The sequence below is a fragment of the Thunnus thynnus genome, chromosome 12, assembly GCF_963924715.1.
Source record: "Thunnus thynnus chromosome 12, fThuThy2.1, whole genome shotgun sequence".
Taxonomy (NCBI): domain Eukaryota; kingdom Metazoa; phylum Chordata; class Actinopteri; order Scombriformes; family Scombridae; genus Thunnus; species Thunnus thynnus.
The window spans coordinates 3,787,191-3,813,669 of NC_089528.1; the positions used below are offsets into that span (position 1 = coordinate 3,787,191).

The 26,479-nt window shown below is 39.3% G+C and overlaps 1 protein-coding gene across 1 annotated transcript in view; it reads left to right on the forward strand.

Annotated features, from left to right (window-relative positions):
• Nucleotides 1-1,363: 1,363 nt before the first annotated feature.
• Nucleotides 1,364-26,479, forward strand: part of LOC137193612 (phospholipid phosphatase-related protein type 4-like) — a 42,185-nt gene continuing 17,069 nt past the window's right edge. Inside the window, exons 1-4 of the mRNA XM_067604845.1 lie at nt 1,364-1,953; nt 14,066-14,251; nt 17,338-17,467; nt 17,721-17,916. Of these exons, the coding sequence (XP_067460946.1) occupies nt 1,870-1,953; nt 14,066-14,251; nt 17,338-17,467; nt 17,721-17,916 (596 nt within the window). The 5' untranslated portion in view covers nt 1,364-1,869. The remainder of the gene's footprint in view (nt 1,954-14,065; nt 14,252-17,337; nt 17,468-17,720; nt 17,917-26,479) is intronic.

Below are 26,479 nucleotides of genomic sequence, written 5' to 3' on the forward strand. Positions count from 1 at the left end.
ATTTAAAAGCAAGTTGGCTTAGAGATTATCTAATATTAGCCGTTAGCTAGCTACCTAGTTTGTGAGCTCACTAATAAAATTAACTACTGAAACTACTGGCAGTTAACATTATGGCTTGTTCTGAATCAAAGTCAGTGTCTGATAACTTCTTCATCGCTAAGCCTTACGTTAAAACTGGATGATTACAGGGACCTTTCTCTACTTTTTGCTTTGCTCTTCTTGTGAAATACTGGATACTTAAAATCATCCAAATGAAATGATCAGAGAAAGGAAAAATCACGCCATATTTGAACTGCTTTCAACTATTGCATACTGGTGGTGATATGATGCTGACGCCTGAGTTTCAGTAATACAACAATACTTCTTTTAAACCTTTCTTTGAGGAATTCTTTTTTTTCTTAGTTGAGCAAAAGAAGACCAAGTTCATGATAAATGTTCACAACATAAGCAGCTGTACAAGAACTTTGCTTAAATAAAATGGTCTAAAAGAGTTTTTTTTGATTCTCACGATGACACGGTGGTGTTGAAACATTGGTCTGTTTGCACTATTAAAGGCTGCATATCAATCAGTGTGCTCCAGTCTTTTCTCATCTGAAGCTTGCTGTCCTTGACCTGAGAAGCACCTGATTCAGATGCATATTGCTGGAAGAGTTACTGTGAACTTCTTTTTACTAAAAATAGTTTAACTGAGTAAATATCTGATTAAAGAATAAGTGAGGAGGTTAACTAATCTGACCAAATGTGGTATGAACACATTTCAATCAGTAGCCTGCCAAAAAAGTTTGATAACCTAGCCCTAGTCCACTCTAAGATTATAAGCTGTGATGAGGTTGGGAGCCACTGGTGTATTTGGTTGCAGATAGAGTATAGCCTACTTGATGGCATACAAAGTATCAGGACACAAATATTTTCTAACATAGCCCTAGTGGATCCATACAGTGATTTCAGTTTCTTAAGTAAACCCAAAACCAATTGAGCTGAATGGAATATGGTTTGAATTTTGGAAATTTGAAAGACTGAAATTCTTTCCACAGACCTCGCTGTTTAGTCAAAAATTCACATTAAGAACTATTTACTTAAAGTAATTCTCAATGAAAACAGTTCATAAGTCACCATATAAACCTGAAACTAGTTTATCAGCCTGGCTAGAGGCTGTAGGTGCAGAATGACACCTCCTTAAAAGATATCTCATCTTAATTCCCCCCCACTGCCGGACACCTGCTGATGTGCGTCAAGTTAGCGTAAATTAGCCTCAAAAAGACCGGATGTTGTTATTGTCAGTTTTGTATTGTAGACTATAATTCTACCGTCACAATAAAAGCAAAACACATCTGTAAATAATAGTTATAACATAAACTTTGCCCAGATGTCATTTGAAAGTGCAGTGCGTGATTAATTGAACAGGAATCGAAAATGCTGAAGCGTAATAATTGGTTTATTTTGAAAATCTTCATAGGAAATGTGTTCGGTTATTGCGGCTTACTTACCGTACCGGCGGTCACCTGCAGCTGCAGAGCTGGAGGAGCATCACTGACACCCGGACTCTCCTCTGAACACCGCATACATATACAAGATGAACTGTCGCTGTAGGTTTAATGTCACACACAAACGGGGCGAGCAGTTTTGGAGGAGACCGTGCCAGTCCTGCCCTGGAGCCCAGAAACCCGCATTTTAGAGGCGACCACGGACAAATCACATTAACAGGCATCGACACGTCCAGCTCTCATCGCCGGGAGATGGAGGTCCAACGTTAAGGGGTTCGGGGGGGTGGGGGGAACCGAAGTGGGTCGGAATTTCGCCAAAATTACGACGGGAATCAAGTACAGCTCCCTGTCTCCCGGTAACGGGAGAGACCACCGGCCGCTCGTGATGTCTCGTGCCAAGGAGCGGCTGAAAGGCGGGAAGGAGACCAAGGACAGCGTTACTCTGTTGCCGTGTTTCTATTTTGTAGAGGTGAAATACCTATCTATCTATCTATCTATCTATCTGTCTATCTGTCTATCTATCTGTCTGTCTATCTACACCAAGCGGCATTATTTGCATTTTTGCAGAGGTGCAAATATGTGTATGTCAAATTGAGCTGACTGGTTGGTTGACTGACTGACTGACTGAACGAATGACTGGTCAGCTGATTAGTAACTGACAGACTGGTTCATTGACTGACAGTCCAAAAAATAATGACATTACAGTCCTCAGTCCTGACATTTAACATCTGACGTCTACAGCAGGGCTGAACGATTTAACGATTATTTTGACTGATATTGCAATTACGATATGATTTGCAATACTAGAAGGAATGATCATTTTTACATCATTACTCTCATTTTCATTGAAAAACATTCAAATGATTACGGTGTGATTTTGGGAGGATCTGTACCAAAAAAAAAGATGTTTTCTTAAGTCTGTAGAATATGATGTGTAGGCCAGGACATCTCTGCAGCAACACAATATTTAATTTAAAATGATATTTTGACACACATTTTGCCTTTTACAAATATTGCACCTTCTGCGATTTGAAAATTGCAGTATTCCATATTGCGATTTCGATAAAATTGTTCAGCCCTAGTGTACAGCCTATGTTTGTTGGGGTGTCTGGTTTTTGAAGTGAGGACAGCACAGAGGGGTGGTTGCTGACAGATGATGGCCGGACATTTGGCAGCTATTTCAGGGAAATAGAGCTGTAAACTCTTAATGGTCTGCAGTCTAGGGAAGAAAGCAACCACACACTGGGGAAAGCTAATGATATAACATAGATTTTGAGTTATCATTCTGGATATTTTAATATACCGAAAGCGTCCTTTGAGATACCACCACCACAACAACAACAACGATAACAGCAATGAGCCAGACAGGCTGTAATCCAGGTATCAAGAATCCCATGCAGGTTGATAGCATACTGAGAATCTGTATTCACCTCGTCCCTGTTTACCCTGTTGTTTTTGCAGTCAGTGACACTGCAGTCTCCACAGGATATTATGATTCCTTGTGCATACAGAAATTTTGTGGGGCAGGACGCAAAGATTTTTCACTGCTTATTCAATACAAGCGGTTATCTCAAGTGCCTTATCATTGACTCACAACACTCAAAAGACAAATAGTAAAGAGCGTCTCAGTCTTTATAGATGGCTGTGAATGACAACAACTGGCCAAATATGGACAAATACTTTAATTTCATGCCACACTAACTCAGTTTAGACACAATATCCATTTAATCATCTGTATTAAGAAATTAATGGCCACATTTATAGCCTGCCCCTGACAGATCATTGTGTTCCACTGACTCTCTCACATTAATTGTTCCTCGCTCCAGGACTAAACCCTACAGTGATGGTGCGTTTAGTTTGCACGCCCCCAGACTCTGAAACAACCTTATTGTAGACTTGGTAATGCATACATCTCTTTAAACGTTTAAAATCATTATTACTATTATTAATAACAATTATAGTAGTAGTAGTGGTAGTAGTAGTGGTAGTAGACCTTGTAGTGGCCCAATAGGGTCATCTTTTTTTAATGTAACCTGAATTTCCAGTACTGTGACAGTATCATATCGCAATATGAACACAATATCAATGCATTCTATATCACTGCAAACTTACTGACAGGTAGCCGTGGTCTCAGGACCCCAGGTCACCCCCACAATGGACTCAAGGCTAGTTTGGATAAAGAAATACTTGTTAAACTAGATGTGACTGTGCAGGATTTTCCTTGTTAAAGAAAGTGCCAGCCTAATATCTATGTACTTATCAGAGACTGCATGCTTATACTACAGTTAGGCCTGGGCGATATATTGAATTAATTCAAATTGTTGTTTGTGCATGATGTGTAAAATGTCAAAATCGTGAAAATTTAGTTATTACAACATGCACAAAAATGTTTGCTTTTATTCAAAAAGTAACTTAGATGATAGCTGCTACATTAGCTATGTTGAGTCACAACAGTCCCATAAACTGTAACGTGATTAGTTACATCTGGCTATCTTAGTTAATTTAACGATTGCATCTATGAGAGGGAGCCTGAAGATGGCTCTGAACGCTGAACTGTGCTATGGTATGCATTTGTTGACGAGGTATCATATCATCTCTGGTTATGAGAGTTGAAGCACTGCTTTGTCTGTGCTGAAACTGATTATTAAACTGGATGCTCGTGCTCTAGTTGAAGCCTCTGGTACTGACAGTCACATAGCTGTGTGTGATAACCTGTATTTCATGCATAATGTTAACAACCTTGCAGGTAGTGTAGGGCTTTTATTATTCTTGATCAACTGTCTTTCATATGATGTCCTATAGGGCTGTACCCAAAGCTTTGGTCATTGCCGTGATATTTAAATGTTAAAATCTATATATATATATATATATATATATGTGTGTGTGTGTGTGTGTGTGTGTGTGTGTGTGTGTGTGTGTGTGTGTGTGTGTGAGTATACACACATATACATATTTGGGACAGCCCTAATGTCCTAAAAAGTATGACATTTTGATCCTGCAGTGTGCATGGAAAAAACTGATTAAAACTGAGAGCTGACTTCAAGCTTGAATGAGTTTCATTTTTTTGGCCATATTGCCCAGCCCTTAACCTGTTGGCCAGATGGTTTGTTGCACAGAACTGAGAAGTCATCCTTGGAAACTGTTTGGAAAAGGGCAGGCACTTTCAAAAAATACTTAGGTGATTGGATAAACCATCTGTCTATCACCGTCTTTCACTGTCTTACCTTGCGAGGCAGCTGGATTCACAAGATCACACAAGAATCCTCATAGGACACCAATTGGTCCGTACCATTGGTGGTTTGGACACAAACACATAACTTGAAGCCTTACCAGATGGATTCTTGTGTGATCTTGTGATGTGGTGATCTCATGAGTCCAGCTGTCTCGCAAGGTAACCCAGCCTTGCCAACCAAGAATCAATAGATCTCAGAGGTTTCAGAGTTTGATTTCCATTTTGCTGTTTTACAGCTTTAAATGGTAAAAAGAATGATCAAAAGTCTTGCTTGCTCCTGCTCGGTGTCTGCTTGCATCATCAGGTGGCATTTGGGGAATTTGGAGGCAGAGTCTTGCTATGACATACTGAGTGAAATGAAAAGTCTAGTTGCAGGTCATAACTATGACAAATACAGACAAATAAGCTAGTTACCAGGCAACCTAGATTAATGAAATTATTCAGTTTAGGCATTCATGTGTTTCACAGTGACTATAGTTTCTTGATAACTTGTTTGATAGTTGAGTTAAGAGAGTACTCCATAGATCTAGTATTGCACTTTCATTAAGTTGGAGGATTCAAAATCAAAGCAGTAGAGATTGAGATGTTGTATCCTGACTTTAAGTCCCTAATATAGGTTAAGCTCATAAACCACTGGATCTTTAACTTCCCACAATGCAACCCAACACTGTCTTTTATTATACCCTTCAGGAAGGGGGTGGGGTGTGTGAAGAAAACCTTCTATCATGGAATGTGTAATCGATATTGATAATTTAGTGGAAACTCAATTGAAAAGCAGTTAAACAGTATAAAAAATACGCAGATGAGAATGTCTGAATCCAATGAATTATATATCTGACAGATCTACTGTAGATTGATAATGTTATTGATACAAAAATCTGGCAAATCCAATATTGCACACTGAATTGCAACGCTGCTCACAATGGCCTAACCAGAGATATAAAAAGGGAACCCTACCTTGGTATGAAAGGGTTGACAAATTTTATATCGTCTAATGGTGTATTGTATATAATCATATCGTCCAACACTCACATCTTTCAAAGTTCACGCCCCCAAGTAGTTCAGACTTTCTGCAAGCTCAAGCCAAGATAACAATGATGACATCACTGTGTTCACGTTTTACTTTACTTCAAATTTCAACAGTTTCAAGTAACAAAAGATATAACTATATAAAATATTTAAGAAGTATAGAAGATTGACATTCAAAGAACTATATCTCCAGGTAGACTATTACTGGACCACACATGGTGCACTTAACATTGTACTGATACTGGCAGTAGGCTCAAGCAGAGCACTTGTTCTCAATTTATCAAAAATGCCACAAGTTCTTACTCTAGCACGATGGACAGAAGATACATTTTTAAGCAAGGGACTTGTTGTCCTCCCCTTCACCATGAGTATCTATGCACAAATATTTGCAGATGTTTCGTTGACTTTGTTGAAGTGTACATTTTGGAATGTTTAGGTCCACCATTCAACTGTGTCTCTGAGTTAGCATGGGTTTGTTTCTGTCATAGTTTTTGTTTTCGTTGCAGACGCCTGCAGTGTTAAAGGAAGGCAAAAGAGACTAACTAAAAAGAGACTGTGAATGACAGATTTGACGAGGGATTTGTTGGCCAACTGAAATCACATTTCACATTCTTTACTTACTTGAATGAAGAAAAAGGGTATTTGAGAGATATCAGAAATGCTCCTTTTTGTCTCTTTTAGCTTGCTGGGGGTGTGTGTCAGTGTCTTGTTTGATTGACAGTAGCTGGCATGCTGTAAGACTGCTGGTCTTACACAGTGCAGAACAAGGGACAAAGTAAACAAACTGCTGTAGTTACATGTAATGGGCAGACAGAGTGTTATTATCAATGGTATTGAAGAGTAAGAACGACACCATCATCTAACGTGTCCGAAGCAACATTTGCAGGTATGTTTACATGCTGTTTAATGTGCTGCAGCTGAGCCGCTAATTAGCTATCTAGCTGCTAACTGACGGTAGTGGTAAATGTTTGTTTGGTGGCTTGTTCAAGAAGCTATGGTGCAGGACAAGATGTGTTCTCATGTTTGTCATTAAGTCAAGTCAATTTTATATGTTTGTAAATTAGATAAGGAGACTTTAGCAGGAAGCTAATGTGAATTGTTCAGAGTCTGTGACTTATGTGTTAGCAGGATGCTATCAGGCTCAGTGTCTCTCTGCCCTGCCTATGATAGAACAACATGTTACTGCTTTATGCTAGATTTGATTTGCTGTATTGAGATAATGTATCCACGTTATAAAGAATATTGAGAATTTAAATTATAAATTTCTCCCTTTTGGATTCTGATTCTTTCTCAAAGAAGAACTCAGGACAAGTGATTTACAGAGCAGATATATTGCTGTAGTAGACAAAAAATGCTATTTAATTTCAGCTGGACTTAAATAAATCCAGGTATTTTACCCACTTTGAACTGGATCCAAAATGGAATTGGTTATTGGATCCCATCCCTAGTCACTTTATATATTTAAACAAAAGTTCCCACTCGGTAATATTTCAGCAGTGTGGTAATAATTTCAAAAATTTGTGGTGTGGCAGCAGAAAAGAGGTTCTTGCAGGGAAAAAGATTAAACTTAACTTTCTGATAAGTTTGAAAATTAGACTGTCTAAACTGTCACACACAGTCTCACTGATTGTTGTCACAACCAGTGTTCACACTGTCAGTCAAAAATCTTGTCCATTGCCTGTGTTGTCATAAGACACAGGCAGCACCACTACAGCAGTCAAAGTGAGCTGAATTTGAACACACTCGCTCAGTGGGATGGAGTATAGAGAGAACACTGACAGTCCAGCTTAGAAAAGAGCCACTCCACTCCTCAGTGCTCCCTCTCCATACCACTTATGTACCCAGTTTTCAAGCCAGTTGATATTTACTTGATATTTTTCTCCTCTGTGATACATTGTTATGTTTTTATATCACAATATATTGGGTCGCAGTATATCTTCACATTGTTGTGAATGTTATGTGCTGATGGGTGATGGAGTGTTTATTGACCAAGCTATAGGAAGTGTTTGACACACTGAATTAAGGATGACTTACTAGTTATGGGGTAAGCCTGTTGGCATGTAGTTTTTGCTGATTTCATGCTCTTCCTGACATTGTGCCATGTTAAAGAGGATGATTAAAGATAGTTTCACCTTGGCCTCTTTTTCCAGAATCAACAACATTGTGAAGTGTGGTGAGAAAACACAACTGCACATCAGTATTTATTAGTTTTTGGTGACAGGGCTGAACCGTTCTTGCCGCCATTGGAGAAACATTCTGAATCTAATAGAATTATTGCTCATTCCTCCTTTCTTTTTCCTGACAGAGCTGCTCTGTGTCTCCTACATTTTCTATCTCACACACTGTCACACCATCCTACCCACTAACTGGCTGCTAGGCAACATGGCCCTCTGAATGGGGTGTATTTTTATATCTGTGTGTTCAGGGCTGGAGACGTTAAGAGAAGAAAAACATCCCTGCTGCAGCCTGGTTTCCTCTGTGTGCACAGTGGCCACTAAGGCTTTCGTCGCCGAATGGTTGATATGTCTTTGAAATTATCATCACGATGCATTCACTTCATCACATATGTGTGATATAGTACACCCCACGGGATTAAACGAATAGATGATGTCATTTACTACATCAGGCATTAACTGGATTCAAACCACTGATGCTACGAGGATATGATGTAGCATTAATGCCTGTATATACACCTGTGTGCAGTGTGATGTCATGCAGCTGTAGCAGACGTGCCTCTAGTTTTGGGGCAGCTATTGGAATCAGTGCAATAGGCTGATAACTATGCTGCACACACGGCTAACAACATATCTTGCCAATGGTGGGAGCGCTACATTGTTGCTGTGAGTGTTGCCTTCCTGATGTTCTGAATATTGCACTGACAATAAAAGCCAAATCAAACTGACAAACAAATGTCTACCTTTTTATTTGAAAAGTCATAGATAGATGCTAACCTACAGTAGCTTGAGTTTGGAAGAAAAAATGCAACAAAAGCTATAAACATGCTGAGAATACACTAAGCTCTTTCAGCTAAGCTGGAAATGAGAGGGAATGAGACCCTTCTTAGGAGTGATTTTGGAAAGTTCTCAAAGACAAGAACTTTCATCTGCCTGCGAGTGTGGCTATTTTGAAGTGGAAAAAACACTTCTGCCTTCGAGCATTTGTTTGAAGCATATTGAGGCCGTAAATAGGTTCAGTTTGTTGTTTTGCTGTTGCAAAATTAGGCCTATATGAGAACTGTCAGTTAGGATAATAAATCAACAACTACCTATCTGTGACAGAATTATAACATCATGATTGTTTTTGTAGATTTTGCTCGTTTATTGAGCTTTTAACTGGAACAATATATCAATATTCACCTTTTTACATAAATATATAACATGAAAATGATGATATGGATCATTTAAATTGTTTATTTAGATTGTGTCTGTGTTCTGGAAAGAGCCCCTCCAGACATGTTTTAAGCTGTGTATAAAATACTCTACTTTGTATAATAATTTGTGTCTGATATGGTTCTTCAAAAAAAGTTAAATTAATCTTGTTAATATTCTTAAAATTACATCTACTCCTTCTTCCTCATTAAAAATCCCAGAATCTATAAATATGCAAAGATATTTTATTTCTGAAGTTTAACTGTTGGACACAAAATGTCTCCTACTTCACTGTAAAGTTCATTCTCAGTGTTTGTGCGCTGGAGGCCTCAGGTTTCCACATCACACTTGTGGAAGTTGAATATTGGACCAGGATTGGCTTCCAAACCAGTTGCGATGTCACAAATCATGCTCATAGACCCGCCCCTTAATACTGGATTTTCAATGAGCACAGAGAAACTTTCCACTTTCAGCCGATGAATGTTAAAACTGTCAAACTTATCATACATCTTTCTGTACAGTGAAGCTCAAACATTCAATTGTAGGAATATAAAAAACATATTTTTGGGTCAAGTTGATTAACCAGTATGTAATATACTGTATATCCCAGCTGAGCTGGCCACAGCAATTTCAGTTTTCTATGAGGGGAGCCCTAATGCCAGAAGCTACAGTTCAGCTTGAGGACCAAATATTTGAAGACATTCAGGCTTCTATCTCATCTGATATTTAGGTCTGTTATTTTTTGTGAAGTGCTCACAAGCTGATGCTTAATCACTTAATTAGTTTGGATACAGTATTATCTTCTTATTCATTTGACATCAAAAGGCAAGGAAAATGATTCAGTATTTCTAGCTCATATTAGTGAGCCTGTTCATTGTGTGTGCTGGAGTTATGTGTCCAGTCAATGACCTTGATAACACCAAGAAGTCTGCGGTATTCATCAATGCTTTTCTGTCGGCTTGTAGGTGCACACATCCATTTAGCATGAAATTACTGAAGCTGTGAAATACAGAGCTGAAGTGCTAATTAGTCAAAGCTAATTAGGGATCTATGACATTACAGAACATTTGTGCACTGCATCATACTTTATATGTCAATGTTGTCTTTTCAGCTTGTTCTGCTACTCTCAAGTGGCCAAATAACTAATGAATGTAGCTTTAATAGTGGCCTTTAATTTCATTTAACATGTCACTATAATAGTTACCATGCATGTTTTGTTAGGACTTGTGTACCTAAGTAAAAGAAATGCAATTTGATCTGTCTTGAGGCTGTTGGATCTCATCATGGCTGTGGTGAATTGAAAACTTTACTGATCTGAAATTAAATTACATTCAGGTGTTATAAAGTTTCATATGTACTGTATTTAACACATAGCTGATACATGGACAACCATCCACAGCTGATTATTTTAATTAGCACCACCCATAGCGATTCTGTCACTCTGCCACACACCTTTTGCATTGCTGAGAAACATTAATGTTTCCTACCCACAAGCTAAAGACTGTAGTGTCCAAACTGTGTTGTATTAACGGGCCACTGACCAGTATGACCAGCATGGATTATTGGCATCTCAAGGTTTCACATGATGATAATGTGATGTGTTGATACAGATTTGAAAACTCTGTCTATTTCCATGAAGAAATTACAAGTATGAAGAGTTCTCCCAGAGTTTTCAAAGCCAGAGTATTGAAATTCTTGTAGGTGGATGAGCAGCTCCTCAGGGCAGGAAGCAGGCTTCAATACAGGTACTATTGACTGATAAGCATGAAACTGTTTTTTAAACCCTCCTACACTTAAATGATTTGTTTCATCTCTCACCTGAAATAAAAACACAGTAGAAACATTTATGAATCCTGTCCAAGCTGCATTTTTTTAGCCACGCACATAGCTCTATGGATCACTTTTTGCCATCAAGTTTTGCACAGACATTCATGGTCCCCAGAGGATGAAACCTAGTTTATTTGGTAATCCTCTGATTTTTCCTCTAGTGCCACAATGAGATTGACATTTTTGGGTTTCAGTGAAATATCTGAAATATCAACTATAGGATTAATTGCCACATAATTTGGTACAGATATCCACGTTGCTCTGAGGTTGAATGCTAATGACTTAGGTGATCTTATTTTTCTCCTCTGGCAGGACAAACCTTTCTCTTACCCAGTGAAATATCTCAACATTTACTAGATAGAGTGGCATACAATTTTGTAGACCTTTATGGTCCCAAGATGATGAATCCTAGTGATTTTGGTAATTCCCTGACTTTTCCTGTAGTGCCAACAGTAAATATCTTGGCAGCAATTGGATAGACTGAAACATCATGTACAGACATGGTTCCCAGATGACAACTCTTAATGACCCACAACCTTCTCTCATTTGTTTTATTTTAGTGAAATATCTTTACAACTATCCAATGGATTTCCATGAAATTTACTATAGAAATTCATGTATCCTACAGTATCAATTGTTATTGCTTTGGTTATCATATGACTTCTCTTCCAGCACTATCATCAGGTCAAAATTTTAATTTGGTTTATGATATACTTGCAAAACTATCAACATTCCTATCGGCCTCAGCTGTACTTTGTGCTTAGTGCAAACTAGCAAGTGTTAGCATGCTAACAGGCTAAACTAAGATTTTGAACACATTATACCTGCTCAACATCCGGATGTTAGCATCGTCATTGCAAGCATGTTAACATGCTGATGTTAGAATTTAGCTTAAATCACTCTTGTGCCCATGTACAGCCTTACAGAACTTCTAGCATGGTCTTGTCATAAAATTACTTAGCCAAATTCACATGTTTGCATACTGCATACTAACATTTAGATATTTGATGTTGTGATGCTGTCAAAAGGGAAGAACTGGTAAATGTGTAATTCTAGTGATCATGAAAAACTTGCAACAACCATGGTGGGTGATTTGGCTTGCAGGCTGTGGAAACAGAGCATTTCACAGTCACTGACAGGTCTTTACGTAACTCTTGCAGTCGGAAATGTGGGCGCCTCAAGCAAAAAGGCAGATCATGTAGTTGATAATTTGAACAGCAGGGAAGCAAGGCAGGCTGCCGCCTCCAACTCCAGAAACAGCCACATTTAGACAATATCCATCATTTTTCAATTTGTAATTGCTCATAGGCTACATAGAAATAAAGTCAACATGACATACTACTCAGGATTGTCATAATGCATTTGTGCAGGGGTCTAGAGAAGAGTTTGGTAACAATCAAGCATTTATTCTTCTTTCAATGTTACCAGTTAACCATGTTTTTAAATTTTCAATAGTTCATTCTATAAGTGGAGTCTGATGTGACATCCTCTTATTGCTTGTTTTGTCTTACCAACAGTTCAAAACTCAAAATATTCCATTTAAAATGATACAAAATTGAGAAAAGCAGCGATTCCTCACATTTGTACTGCTGGAACCAGAAAATGTGTGGCATTTATTTTTGCTTGATAATTGATTCAAAACAATGAATCTGTTATCAAAATGTTGCTGATTCATTTTCTGTTGACCAATTAATTGACTAATCTGTTCGGCTGTACTGTATGAAAGTTCAGATAGAATGCTTTTTAAGTGTGGAGGTGACATTACTACTCTGCATTTAAAGTAGAAAATTAAAAACTTTGCATTATTGCCTCAAGGTTGTCACACAAGGTTGTTGAGATGTAGTAATTTAACTTGTGTAAGGACAAACCACTGTAGGATGACGATCAGATCTGAATCCTATCAAAACTCCTCATGAAACAACCAAGGTGATCCTCTAACAATTTTAACAAAAACTACAAAATGTTATAATCCTTAAAATTTTAGTCCTGGTTGATTTGGTGACAGCTGTGGCTACTGATGGTAATAGTACGTGCATTTTACTGCTACAGGTCCCAGAGTTTTGTTTGAAATGACCATAGACTGTAAAAAAAATATTGGACGTAGTCACCATGACGTCACCCATTGGTTTGTGGACTCCTGTTTTGAAGCCTCGAGTTTGCCATTTTGACTGTCACCATCTTGGATTTTTGGAGCCAGCAGTGACCATATTTGGACGAGAGGGTGGCCCTGACTCTAACGTTAGCTGCTAGTTTGGTTAGCACAGTGTATTTACAGTCTACTGTTAACTATGATGATGCTAACGCTAATTTTCACTAGCGAAAAACCGGCTCAAAACCATTAAAACAAAATGTACATACTGGAAAAACTGAACACCCGACTGCTTAGAGGGTCTCTTAGTACAACCCAACGCTTTAGGCAACCAAAATGTTGCAATTAACTTTCATGAACTGTAAACACACTGAAATAGCGACGGCTTAGGCTACACCTATACTCTGTGAATCTGGGGTTATGCCATAGTTATGTTACCAAACCAACATGTCACCAGTCACAACGTATCCACCCAGGAGGCTGCAGTGAGGACGTAACATCAGGCTGCACTGCTTCAGATTTATAGAATGCTGTACTTGCAAGTGTTTCATGAGGTTGCTGGTGTTACCCCCTTTACAAGCAGCTATCCGTTTACACGTGTTGCATTTAGCTGCATTTTCATTAAACTTTTTAAAGTAAGCCCAGACTTTTGAATGTTTTACCCTGTCAGCCATGACTGGAGAGGACAGAATGCAAGGCAAACATGCAGCTACGCAACGTCAAACATAATCACCTGATGCAGGCAGTTTCATCGTCATTAGGGGACAGTTAGAAATTTGAAAATGCTGGCTATGTTAGAATGAATTAACATTACATAAATACTGATAGCAGCACCGTTTGTCCAGGAGCTTGTCAATATTGCAGTACTGACCAATCAGCAACCGGTATCAATTTAGTACTGGTTCTCAATATCCATCCCTATTCAGAGAGTTGTTTATGAAAAACATGTTTAAAGTCCTAGTACCAAGGCATCATTGAACATTATACTTTTTGGACTATTATCTAATTTATTTTTATTGTTGTTTCTTTACCGCAGCTCCCTATCCTGGCTTCCTCTGTTGTCAGTCTTTACTTCTTGGAGCTGACGGATATTTTCCAGCCGGTGCATTCTGGGTACAGTTGTAATGACCGCAGTCTGTCTCTGCCCTACATCCTGCCCAGACAGGAAGTCTGTCCACTGCCTCTGCTCTTCAGCCTGGCCTTCGCTGCTCCCACCGCCACTGTGAGTAAACCTCTCTTTAGTCTCTTTAGTCTTAACACTGAACCTCACAGTAATTGTCTACATGTGGCTAACATGCTCATTGACTTGGCTGTGATTATATATGTAGAGAGTGACACAGATGTTGTTGATAATGATGCTTAGGTCTTATTGTGACTACCCTTTACCATGAATAAACCAGGTAACAGTGTTCTTCCTCTGATGTAGCTTAATTTTAATACAGGGAAAAATATGATTACTGGTAGGACTACTAAGTGCTATTCGCTATTTTTTTTTTACATCAAAATGTAGACAAATATATGTAGTAAATGATTTTTCCATGGGAAAGCCATCCTCCCACAGCCAGAAGTGTTCTCCTACACATTGCTGTTTTTAAAATGTGCCCATAATGCAGTGGGAGAGAAAAACAAGTGAAAGCACTAAGCTGTTTCCATGCTACACTAACATTTAATGTGAATAAACCAGCCAGTGTCACCATGTTGACTAGAATTCTTTTAAACTAACTGCCATTTTTTGAGTGAAATTGCCTGGTGAAGCTCTCAGTAATGACTTTGTGTCTATTTTCAATTCAGTCTAAAGGTGCTATGGTATGTGACAGAAAAATCCCTCTTTGTCAAGTAATGCTTCAAATACCAGGTTCCTGTCTACCTTAAAAGCTTACTCAATTGATAAAGAAAGTCTAAGTCTGCTGGCCAGTTCTCTTGTTTTCACTACTCACTCTATTCATGAAAACCACTTAAAGACAACCACAAGTCTCTCAGGGCGAGTTAGTCAGGGTTGCATTGGGTTTGAACCGCAGAGCACATTTTGGCAAACAGCCATTTTAACAGCTCAGGTGGTTACCTTTTAAGTAAAGAGCTATACAGCTTCACTCCATGCATTATTTCAAAGATTGCCTTTGTAGTGATTAGGGAAGTCATGCCCACCTGACCAGAGCTTGCGTTGCTGACTTGTTCTTTCTGAGGTTTAACCAGGTATCAGTTCTTTTAGGTTCTATGCTACCAGGAATTGGACTTGGAAGTGACTTTTGCACATTAAATGATAAGTAACCACCATAATATAAAAAAGGTCCAATTATGGTTTATGGGAAATTTGGAAGTATAAGCTTACCCTGCTGATGTCACCAAGTCCCCTGCACTCTACATCTTTGCTATCTTTAAGATTCAGAACCACAATGGAAATAAGTCTTTGACTTCATTATCCTTGACCTTCACAGATGTTTGTGATTTGATATTTCTTGCAATGCCAAATACCTACACTGACCTGAAATCCTCTTGCATGGAGACAACTTCATAAAAATGTTATTATTCCTGTACCTTCGCTTGTCTGAGCACATGAGTTTGTCAAACTTGATTCAATATTAAAACTGTCTGTCCCTTGAGTAATGTTGGCTGTTTGATGTCGATGGCTGCTGCTGTTGCTGCTCACCATGTTGATTGTCATTCTGTGTCCACTGGTGATGACTTCCATTACCATCAGGGCTTCTCCACAAACACCCACATCTGAAAAAGCCAATTAGAAACCAGGTTATGCATAGGCATGGCCAAGAAACTGGGTTTCACCAGGAGAAATCTATCCGTAGAAATCTGGTTCTCTGTTCCCTTTACATGGTGTTTAAGAACCCAGGTTACTTAAACCTGCAGTGCGGAACTTTTATGTATAAATGAACCTCTGTTACATTCAAGCCCTTGCCAAACGAGTTCACACAATGCTGATTAAGCCTATCACAGCCAGATAGATCTCTCTGTATTTCACAGTATACAATTTTAAAATCTCATATTAGGAGGGACATTCCCACGCTGGCTGTTTGAATGTGCACCCAGAGACTCCCGCTGGCCAAGACAGCTACCTTCCAGTTAGCCCACTGCTAACTTGAATGGGGATAAAATAATTGAATTGTACGGCTCATCTAGACTTTCCAAATGTTATTGGACCGAATGGATTAAATTCTGATAGTGAAATGAGTCATTTCGCAGGGGCTGCGTGATGCTCGTGGCAATGTATCCACTGTTTTACAGCTGCAACAGTAGCGATGGAGTAGGCTACAGGGTAGTCTATGACGTAAGCATCTGTCGACAGTGTTTTTGTAATTACTCTCACTGCAGAAGGGGGAGACAAAAGTCCTGCACTCCAGCTTTAAGAAATACGACTGTAACCTACTTGCTGAAGTGCATCAAAGCTCAGTGCTTTGAACGCTGTGATGTGCTTGAAACAAACTGATGTGTACAAAGTGTCATCTGTCATGATTTGGCAAAAGTATTTACAACTGTTCTGAATGGCAAAACTCAAAAGCGGGGTGAAAAGCCCATCATCATAGAGAGGGGCGAGACAAGAGGTGCGGTGCACACTTTCGGACAGTCTCTACTCAGGTGTTGCACTTGGTTGAATGTAAAAAGACCAATCACTGTGTTAAGTGTTCATGATTCTCAGGTTGTTGGCTTCGGAAATTGTTTTAAATTGTCTCCCCAATTCTGACAACGTACAGGTGTGAGGGTTTCAGACACTGTTCGACAATGCAACACGTGCTTTGTTTCAAGTATGCTGGCGGCTTTAGCTTTGATGTTTAAGGCTGGTGTATACTCCCTCAGAACTGCTTGTCGGACAGTTGAATAGCTTCAGAAACTCCCTCCCCCCCACACCTTTCTGAGGTCGGATTAGGGGGGCTGTTTCCAACAATTCTTGCCACGTCCAAAACCAACAATCTGACATTCACACCAACTTCATACCGTGATTGTGCAGAAGTGAGAAAGGAACTAGGGTTTGAACCTCTCCCACTAGCTCTCCTCATTCTCGACACAACTATTGACACAACACTATGACTGCCTTCTAGGAGAGACTGCCTGAAAATGTGCACCATTATCTTATATTTTAACAACATCACCTCTTCCCCCTCTCTATGACAACGGCTTATCATTCTATTTTTTATTTTAATAATTAATAATCAAAACCGGACACTAATTCTGTTGTCAGTCTTGACAGTGTGATATTAATAACAATATATTTGAATAATTTGTCATATTGAATTAATTCAGCTGATCATTGAGACATAAACCTGAATCATTCTTTTCTTTGTCTTTCTCTGTGTCTAGATTCTGATAGGAGAAGCCATTCTATACTGTTATCTATCTAGGAGGTCAACAGCCACCCAGACTGAAGCCAACATCAACGCTGCAGGCTGTAATTTCAACTCCTACATTCGTAGGGCTGTACGCTTCATAGGTAGGAGGACACATATATTATACCCACAGTAGATTATTATATGCATGCTTACAGTAACTGCAATGAACCAGGGAAACAGAAATATACAAATAAAACAGGCTAGTAACATGACAGATAAATAGTCAGGATTCTGTATAAGATGTTTACTGATGAGGCTAGCATGAGGTTAATGTGATAGTGAATAAGATTAAATAAAATAGATATCCAAAATGAGACATATATTTGCTATTGTTACATGTATTGTTTTTCACAGGTGTCCATATCTTCGGCCTGTGTGTGACGGCACTGATAACTGACATTCTCCAGCTGTCCACTGGTCAGCACACTCCCTACTGGCTGGATGTGTGCAAACCCAACTTAACCCACATTAACATGTCGACCTGTGATGAGGCTTTTATTCTGGAGGATATCTGCTCTGGACAAGACATCGGTCTCATCAATGCTGGGAGGTAAAGGCTTTGTTTGACTGAGCGTGGGAGAGTGTGTGAGTGAGCTAGTGAGTGTGTCTGAGGATGTGTGTGGGAGTTTGTGAGTGTGTGTTTATGGGAATCTTTTTCAGTGTCTGGTTTTAGCACACACACACACACACACACACACACACACACACACACACACACACACACACACACACAGGCTGTAATCTTCTTGTAGCTCTCAATCCTAGACTAGCTTTCTGTTGTTGTTATGGTTACCAATCTGCTCTCAAGGCCATCACTGAAACATGTAAAACATGAGCTAAATAGTTAAACACTGTAGATCATGCACAACCAGTGTTACAAAGGTGACAGCAAAGGTTACAACTTGGCTGTTCTACCCTGACAAGATAGCAAAATAAATACGTGTTAATACTAACTTAAAGCACCTACACACCCGTGGTATTCTTCCACATTCACAAAAACTAACTCCTTACTCCTAATGTAGCTCCCGCTGAGTTGGGAGAAAAATCCAAAAAATAACTTTGGGAATTTGGGGCTCCTACATTTTTATTTTGCACTTAAAGTAGCAGTAGACTCCTCAGTCACTAAAAGACCTTCTCACAGTCAGTTACCTGCAGCAGGTAATAAGGTTCGTCATGTCAATGTTTTGAAAAAAAATTACAATGATAATAAACTTTTAAAAGCATATTTTCATAGTGGACAATTAATAGGATCCCACCAGCTCACTCAACAAAAACAATCCAGTAGAGTTGTGAAGTGTGAGAGGTGGGGGGCTGGTTCCAGAAATGTGTTTCCCCCGTTCTGTGTTCCCACGTCAAATTTTTCTTTAAACAATGTCCTGAATATTACTTAACATAGAAACACAAGACTGTCACGGATAATGTAAGGTGTAGGTTTATATTATGACCACCAGTTTTAATTATTTCTACTTCGTTTCTGAGAAATCATGTTTTGTGTGTGATTTTGGAATGGTGGATGTCCAAAAATACTACAAAGCCCATGAGCTTCAGATACCATTGCTATGGAGAAGAAACCAGTTGGAGACACAAAACAAAATATGGCACCATAGCAGTTGAATTCATTCAGAAGTTACCCAGGAATTAAAAGTGAACTGTTGTAGAAGTTAACTTCTACTTGAAAGTTTTTATGTACACAAGCCACAACTTTTTATCAAAGAAGCAGAAATTTTCTAATGCAGTTGTTTAACTTTTGTACTAATGATTTAGTACAGTGAGTTTCATGCCAATCCAAGCTGTAGAAGAGGCCCCCAACATTGTCTATGGGAAAAATGAATGAGATTTTTATGTCCAGATAATAGGCAAAAGGAGTAAAAAAAGTACATAAAAAAGCTGATGTCATGGTCATTGTTGGACTAGTTGGTAAAATAGATGCTATATGTAGAATTGCACCATCAAAGATTTGTTTGGTCAACTGGGAGGAAAATCCCAGTATCAGCAGGCAGATGGTGTTAGATGCCATATAACCATTGCTAGCTGCAATATACCAATAGAATTGATTATTTAACACAGGTGGATTAAACACCTGGTTTACAATGGCTAGGTAAAAGCACCACATTAACGGTGTAGCAGTAACTTTAGTCCATCAGTGTCTAAGCATTTAGCCACAACTTTCCAGAGTTGTTGTAAAATCTGGCCTCAGTGTGTTATAAAGCATCCTGCAGTGTTTTGGCATCTGAGAAACCTTCAAACTGTTTGATTTGTTGCTCAAACTGAACCTTTTGGATTGTATTTCATCATCTCACTGTTACTTCGTGTCTAGACTGCAAGCATAGCGTGAGCAACATGTTAGCAGAGCAGCAGCAGCAGTGAGTGCTCCATCTGTGTGTCTACATAGGAGGCATTTAGGTACAGTGTTGAGCATAGGTCACTCACATTTTGATCAGAGCCCAATACACAATGACTGTAGCTACATGCGTAAAATGGAGGAAAATAGACTTGAGGCATAAATAAACACTTCAGGTCAGGGTTATGCCTGTGAGACACAGCTGAGACATGAGCATGCATGGAGCAGACAGCTGCATAGATTACAATGAGAGCGTATCTGTTGTGTTAGACGTGCAAGTAAAAAATGTCTGATACACTTGCGGTCTAGTCAAGGGGTTACTCAAACAACATACCCCCCTGATGCAGCTGCTTGCATATATGTTTAGTTTTTTTTACAGCAGGGCTGTTTTGGATCTGAATACCTGCTAAGTTCATAGAAAATAGACTCCTCAGGTCACAGCTATGCAGCAGGTGTAAACAGCTGCATTGATAAAAGGTGAGACACATATGAGACAGATGACTGAAAAATATAGCTGAAATATATCTGGTGTAGACAACCTGTCAGGCAACATTGCCAAATTTGGCACAATGTTGGCAAAAGGCTGGCAGGGATGCCAACATTTAGGAATCTTTTCCACCTGTTGGGAAAGGTACAAATAATTGTTTTACCAGCACTGCAGGCTGAGTATGTACTCTAGTACAGTGCAACAATTGCCCTGATATAGTTTATGGTAACTGTTCATTTTACATCTTCCATTAATTGTAAGGTAGTTGGTTTGATCCTTGGCTTCTCCTATCCACATTTTTAAAAGAGTATTCCACTAATTTAACATTGCACCCCTATAAAACTGTTGGACTCACAGCCCCAACCGATACTGACTCAAGTTTTCACATATGCAGTAGTACTCCCCAACACCTGTAAACAGACTTTGATGTGTAAAATCAAAAACCAAATGGCTCCCAATGTGTGTGTGTGTGTGTGTGTGTGTGTGTGTGCGTCTGTGTGTGTGTCTGTGTGTGTGTGTAAGGAAAAAAGTGTGTCTGCCAAATGAGTGTCATGTAATGTTCTGTAGCCAGCTGCTCCAGAAACCCAGATATTTTAGCAGAAATGTTTTTCAGCAGGTACAAATAATAGCAATCCAATATTATTATACAGCAACAGATACTAAAATGTAGCTGCTTTCACAGCACAGCATCAGAGGCGGATCGACAGAAATATTCCAGGGGTGGCAAGAGAGTGGCATGGAGACTTTAAGGGGTGGCAGAAATATATATATTTGGATTTAATCGCAAAAAGTCACATATATCAATTAGGGTTAGGCTGATGGGTGATGCCATCATCCATCGTCGACCTGGCTCGACCAGGTTCACTGCCTCTCCTCTACTCTGCTCAGTAGAGCTCACACGCACGGAGCTCTCAGCCCTGCCCACAGTGAAACAGAGGAGAGGAGAGAAACTCAACATGACATATATGACAGCAAAATGCAGTAGACACTCACACTGAGCTGAAATGAAATGAGTGCACATAAATTAGGTAGACAACATAAATAGTCTCTACTGCGTTTTGCTGTTGAGTTGATGACAACTACACTTGTTATATTAATGTGTAGCAATAAAAGTTTTGCAAGTAAAAAGCCAGTGAGAGTAATTTACTAATGTAATCCCCCCCACCCCCTGATATCATCATCCATCACTGTGGACATTGTCATGTGCCAATTCTGTAGACATCGCCCAACCCTAATATCAATATTTGCTTGGAAAAGCCCCCAAATGAAGATATTTTAACTCAAAAACATTAGATTATTGTGGCACAGGAATAAAGCATTGAATATAAATATCTAAAGTTGGCATTAGAAATCAATATTCTTTTTTTCGTTGAACGTTAGCCCATCACTTAGCCTAAAATGTGGCCAGAACAGTTTCTTAAATAATTTAATATATGCCGACCACTTAACCTGTGTTGCCAACGATCCAAGATATCCAGTGTTCATCCAGTAATGCTGATTAAATGGCAAAAGTCCTTTTCTCTGAGCTTCAATTTGAAAATGTGGTAAAGTGCAAACTTTCAGGTATGTTTTGAATGAACTGTCACTGCATTGCTGACTAATGTGGCTTTTGTGGCTGTTTGGGGCTTAGAGCAAGTGATTTTAGTGCTTTTTACACTGGGTGCTTTTGTATGTTGTACTTGCATGCGTGATCTCAAATTCGGACATCTTTGTCTGCAGAAAGAGCAGTTTCAGAGATGTTGGTAGCTGCAGGCAATCCAGAGACACCCATAAGCACTGGTGAATATTTGGGTTTAGTCAGGTTTAATTTGTCCCTCTCAGAATCAAACACGAGTTACTATTACTAAACAAAACATGCTTCAAAAAAACAACCCCCACTATCCATCTGTTGCTGTTCTGTATTTATACTAGTGGAAGTTGGCAACCCGACACACATTTAGCAGGAAAAAAAGCCATCAACAGTCATCTTGTGCAGCTAGGACCTGGAGGGGCTGCACAGAAAGCTGCCAGGGCCAGGAGAAACGAGAGACGACTAGTGGCAGCCAAGCGAGGCTGAAAAATGAAGCCGATGCTGAAGTGCCAAAAACTGCAGCTCCTCATGTGGCCACTTGAGGCTGACTCCAAAAGCCAGTCAATCCCCATAGACCCCCATGTTAAAATGCCCAACTTTACAGCAGTTTACTGCCTGGTACAAAAACGGTTTTGGTCTCTATAGCTAATTTCCCCTTTCATGACAACTGTACAGGGGGTGAATTTTTTTATAACTCACCTGTTTAAATTTTATTAAGCCGTAAAGGTGTCTACGTGGCTAGGTGGCTTGTTTCAGCAACCAGGCTTCTTCGGCCCACCTCAGCTCTACAAGCTCAATAATAAACATAAATTGTCACCTTTCTGACAATGTCAACAAAAACTGAAAATGTATAAATTTCGTAAAAGTAGAATTTATGGCTGTTGTATTGGATTGCATTAGATTGCACAGGTGTACCTAATGAAGTGGCCAGTGAGTGTATACCATTAATTGTAAGTGTTGTGTGTGGTTGTCACTGATTAAGCCGTCTCTTATGTTCAGAAGTTATGCAGATGATGTACACATCCCTCTGCTGCTTCCAGCCACACTGCAAGCTGGGGGTTGCTCTCACTCTACTGTAAATGCCACTTCAACTCTGGAGACTACAGCTTTTCACTGCTCTCTCCATCGTCAGCTTCAGTGATCACCAGCTTATTTACCCATGGCTTCTATACCCTTCCTCTACACGTGCATGCTGTAGCCGCTAAGAATGTCTGTTAAAATTCTCAGTCATCCAGGTCATGGTTATCCAAGGAAAGTTGAATCAAGGGCAACTGACTTGATTGTGGATACTTGAAGATGTTTCACCTCTTATCCAAGGGGCTTCTTCATCAAGATCATTGATACCACTTGGTTCGTTAGTGCTCCTGGCTGTTGTAACGACGTAACAGTTGTTGGCGTTACCTGAGGCCAGGTGTAAATGACAGTCGTTGGACTCGTTACATGAGGCCAAATGTGAATGGTTGTTAAATATTCTGGGAAGGGATGAAAGGACAGCATTGTAGGTGGGGGATAAGTGGTGTCATAGACCTCCTCCTCTGTTGAGGGATGGTTTCTCTACTTTGACATAGATAGCCTTCTTCACTTCTTTTTCAAACCATCTGTCTTCCCTATCCAAAATATGTGCATTGTCCTTGAAAGAGTGTCAAGTACTGTAAAACCGTCCGTCAACAGAGGAGGAGGTCTGCAACCCCACCTACAATGCTGTCCTTTCATCCCTCCCCAGGACACTTAACAACCATTCACATTTGGCCTCATGTGACAACTCCAACAACTGTCATTTACACTTGGCCTCAGGTGACTCCAACAACTCAATCACCTTGGTAACAACCCCACAGAGGTTAAATACCTGGGACTGCCTGCCAGTCAGTTAGAACTGAAGAAGCCCCTTGGATGAGAGGCGAAACGTCTTCAAGTATCTACTACCAAGTCCAGTTGCCATCAATTCAACCCTCCTTGGATGCCGCTAAGAATACAGAACAGTGGTCACCTCTGCTTCACTTAAGCCCCTTTCACACATGCACTGCAACCCTGAAATTTTCCGGAATATCCGGAGGAGCTGTATGTGTGAACGCCTAAACTAAACAGTGTATTTCCAGTAGGTGAGAACATGTCTGACACAGACAATCTCCTGTTGTGTGCTACTTGTGTGAAAGGGCGACCATTTTCACATATGACTCCAGACAATGTCTGGAGAATCAGGTCCAAACATTGTCTGGAGTTCATATGTAAAAACGACTTTAGGGAGGTACCATACAGTATAGGCTCTGCACAAACTTCAGTTCAGCACTCATTTTTGCAATGCAGTGATTACTAAGTTGTTGCCTGTCTACTGTACCAAATTGCAACTTTGCAACTCTGAACATGCCTACTGCCTGTTTAAGGTTAATTAATGCAATGCTTTCCCTCAGATCTTCCACTTATCAATAATAGATCAGACATATGCTTATGATATTTTAGCCTAAAGCTTAGGAGCTCAGGTGGAACTGTAGTTGTTACCTTTTAAGAAATAGTTTAGCAGTGCCTGGCAGTCTCTCATTGTCACAGTACTTATAAACATTAAGTATCCTTCTGAACAGATGTGCTGAGATGTGCTGAACATATGACATCTTGGGCTACTCATGGCTCAAGATACATTTTTTAAATATCTGGATAATCCAGCAAGTGATGGATGCTCCAGTGTGCAAGTAGTTTAGTCAATGCTTGTGACGAAAGATTGTGACACAATATTTTGTTTATCTAAAATCTCATCTGAAAACATATTCATTCTTAAAGGCATTTTATTGATGGGAGGAAAGTTTTTGCTTGTGTTTGCTGTATTTATTCAAATGGTTTGTGAACTGTGAAGCACTTTGTAACCTTGGTTTTTAAAAGTGCCTTATAAATAAAGTTCTACTTACTTTCCTAACTTTACAGAATGTTAGATTGGCCAGTAACCAAGTCTCTGTGCTGAAACAAGAAAGCTTCACAGTTCACAGTTAATTTATGTAAAACTAACAACCATGTAGCACGACAGAACAGAGTGGACTCTATTTTTATACTGGTTCTAACCCACAGGGGGTTTAAACTCAGGTGTAGTGTCATTTTTGTTGGTCACTTGATCGACCGATGGTGTGCTACAGCTGAGTTTGTCTATGTAGATATCAGGGAGCATAGCGCAACTTTCTCACCCATTGTTACTTGAATTTGCACCCACTAAATGATCTGTCATTGCAGAGCAATTTTCATGATATTATATGGAAGATGCATGCATAGACCTCACTAACAATCATATGGCTTTACTATAGCACTGCACAATTGCGCACATCCCAAACAGTGTGGATGCCTGAATTAAACCTGGTGACACAGCAGCAGGCTTTAGCTAAAATGGTACAGGATGTTCTGTGCTTCTCTACACAGACTGTGAGCTCTTCCATACACATTCTTAGTTTGCACAGTGAAATTATCTGGAGTATAGCAGGCGTCCTCGGGATGCGTCCTCCTGAGCTCCATCCAAAATCTCAGGATATTTTTTTATTAACATGATTTCTCATGCATAATCAAAATATAATTTTTTCTGTCTGCATAATCAAAATATATAATGTAAACAGGATTATTATGGAAAGCTTTCTTTATGCAAATTTGTAAAGAGATTAAACAGACTGTGGCTTTTCTCTCTGTATTTGCAGTTTGTACTAGTGACATTATTGTGTATATGTAATTTGATATGACTAACTGAATACAACCCATTAAAAACTACAAACAAACAAAACATTTTGTTACTACAAATTACTGTAGTTGTAGCTTAACTACACAGATATCATCATCTAATTACATTGTTCAACACAGACAGGATGGTTACTAGGGTTGAAGGTTTTCTTGTGATTTTTAAAACTATTGCTTCCTGGGAATATGTTACTCTTTTCTCCAGAATTCTCAGGATTTCGTGAAATAATTAAAAAAACAGAACTGCAGATAATTATCATAAAATGTGTATTCCAACTTTATGAACAATTCCTCCTAAATGTATTTTATCTTTGAGGTGCAAAACGCCTGATTTACCAGTTTTATATCTGACGGACTTATGTGGAAGTGTTTAACTGACGAGGTAATTAATGGGTACAGTGGCAGAGAAGGAATGTCCATCGCATTCAAGCGTATTTCAGTAGTTTCAAGAACAGAAGCATTTTTTGAGACATTTAGTTGTAATGTTAGTGTTCCTCTGCTCCAATCCGCTGCTCTGCATTTAGTCCTACTGTTCTGATTAAGCCACTTGTTGAACCATCTGCATAGATTTTGCATTCTGCTTTATTCAGTTAATCTAAAAGGTATTTTCCCACACAGCAGGACTGTAAGCTGCCATATTAGAGTGAAAAGTAATTGGAAAAAGTGCTGCAGATGTAAATTTGATTCATTGCTGTAATAACAGCAGTTTAAGGCTGGACCATATCTACAACAGTTGCGTGGAAGTCTTAATGCAGTTTTTGAGAAAGGTGTCCATTTTTCAGTACACACACTGGTCTTCAGTGTATGAAAACGCAGGTACAAACATGGCTCTTCCATGACCCCATAAATGACCCTGTTTTTATTATTAAGCTACTATAATCACTATTTTTATATGAACAATGGATCAAATGACAATGTATAATGTGAAAGGTTTTGCTTGTATTGACAAACCCACAGAGAATTATCACCCAACTCTGTCATTCCCCTTAACTCTAAGAAGCCTTTTTAGTGTC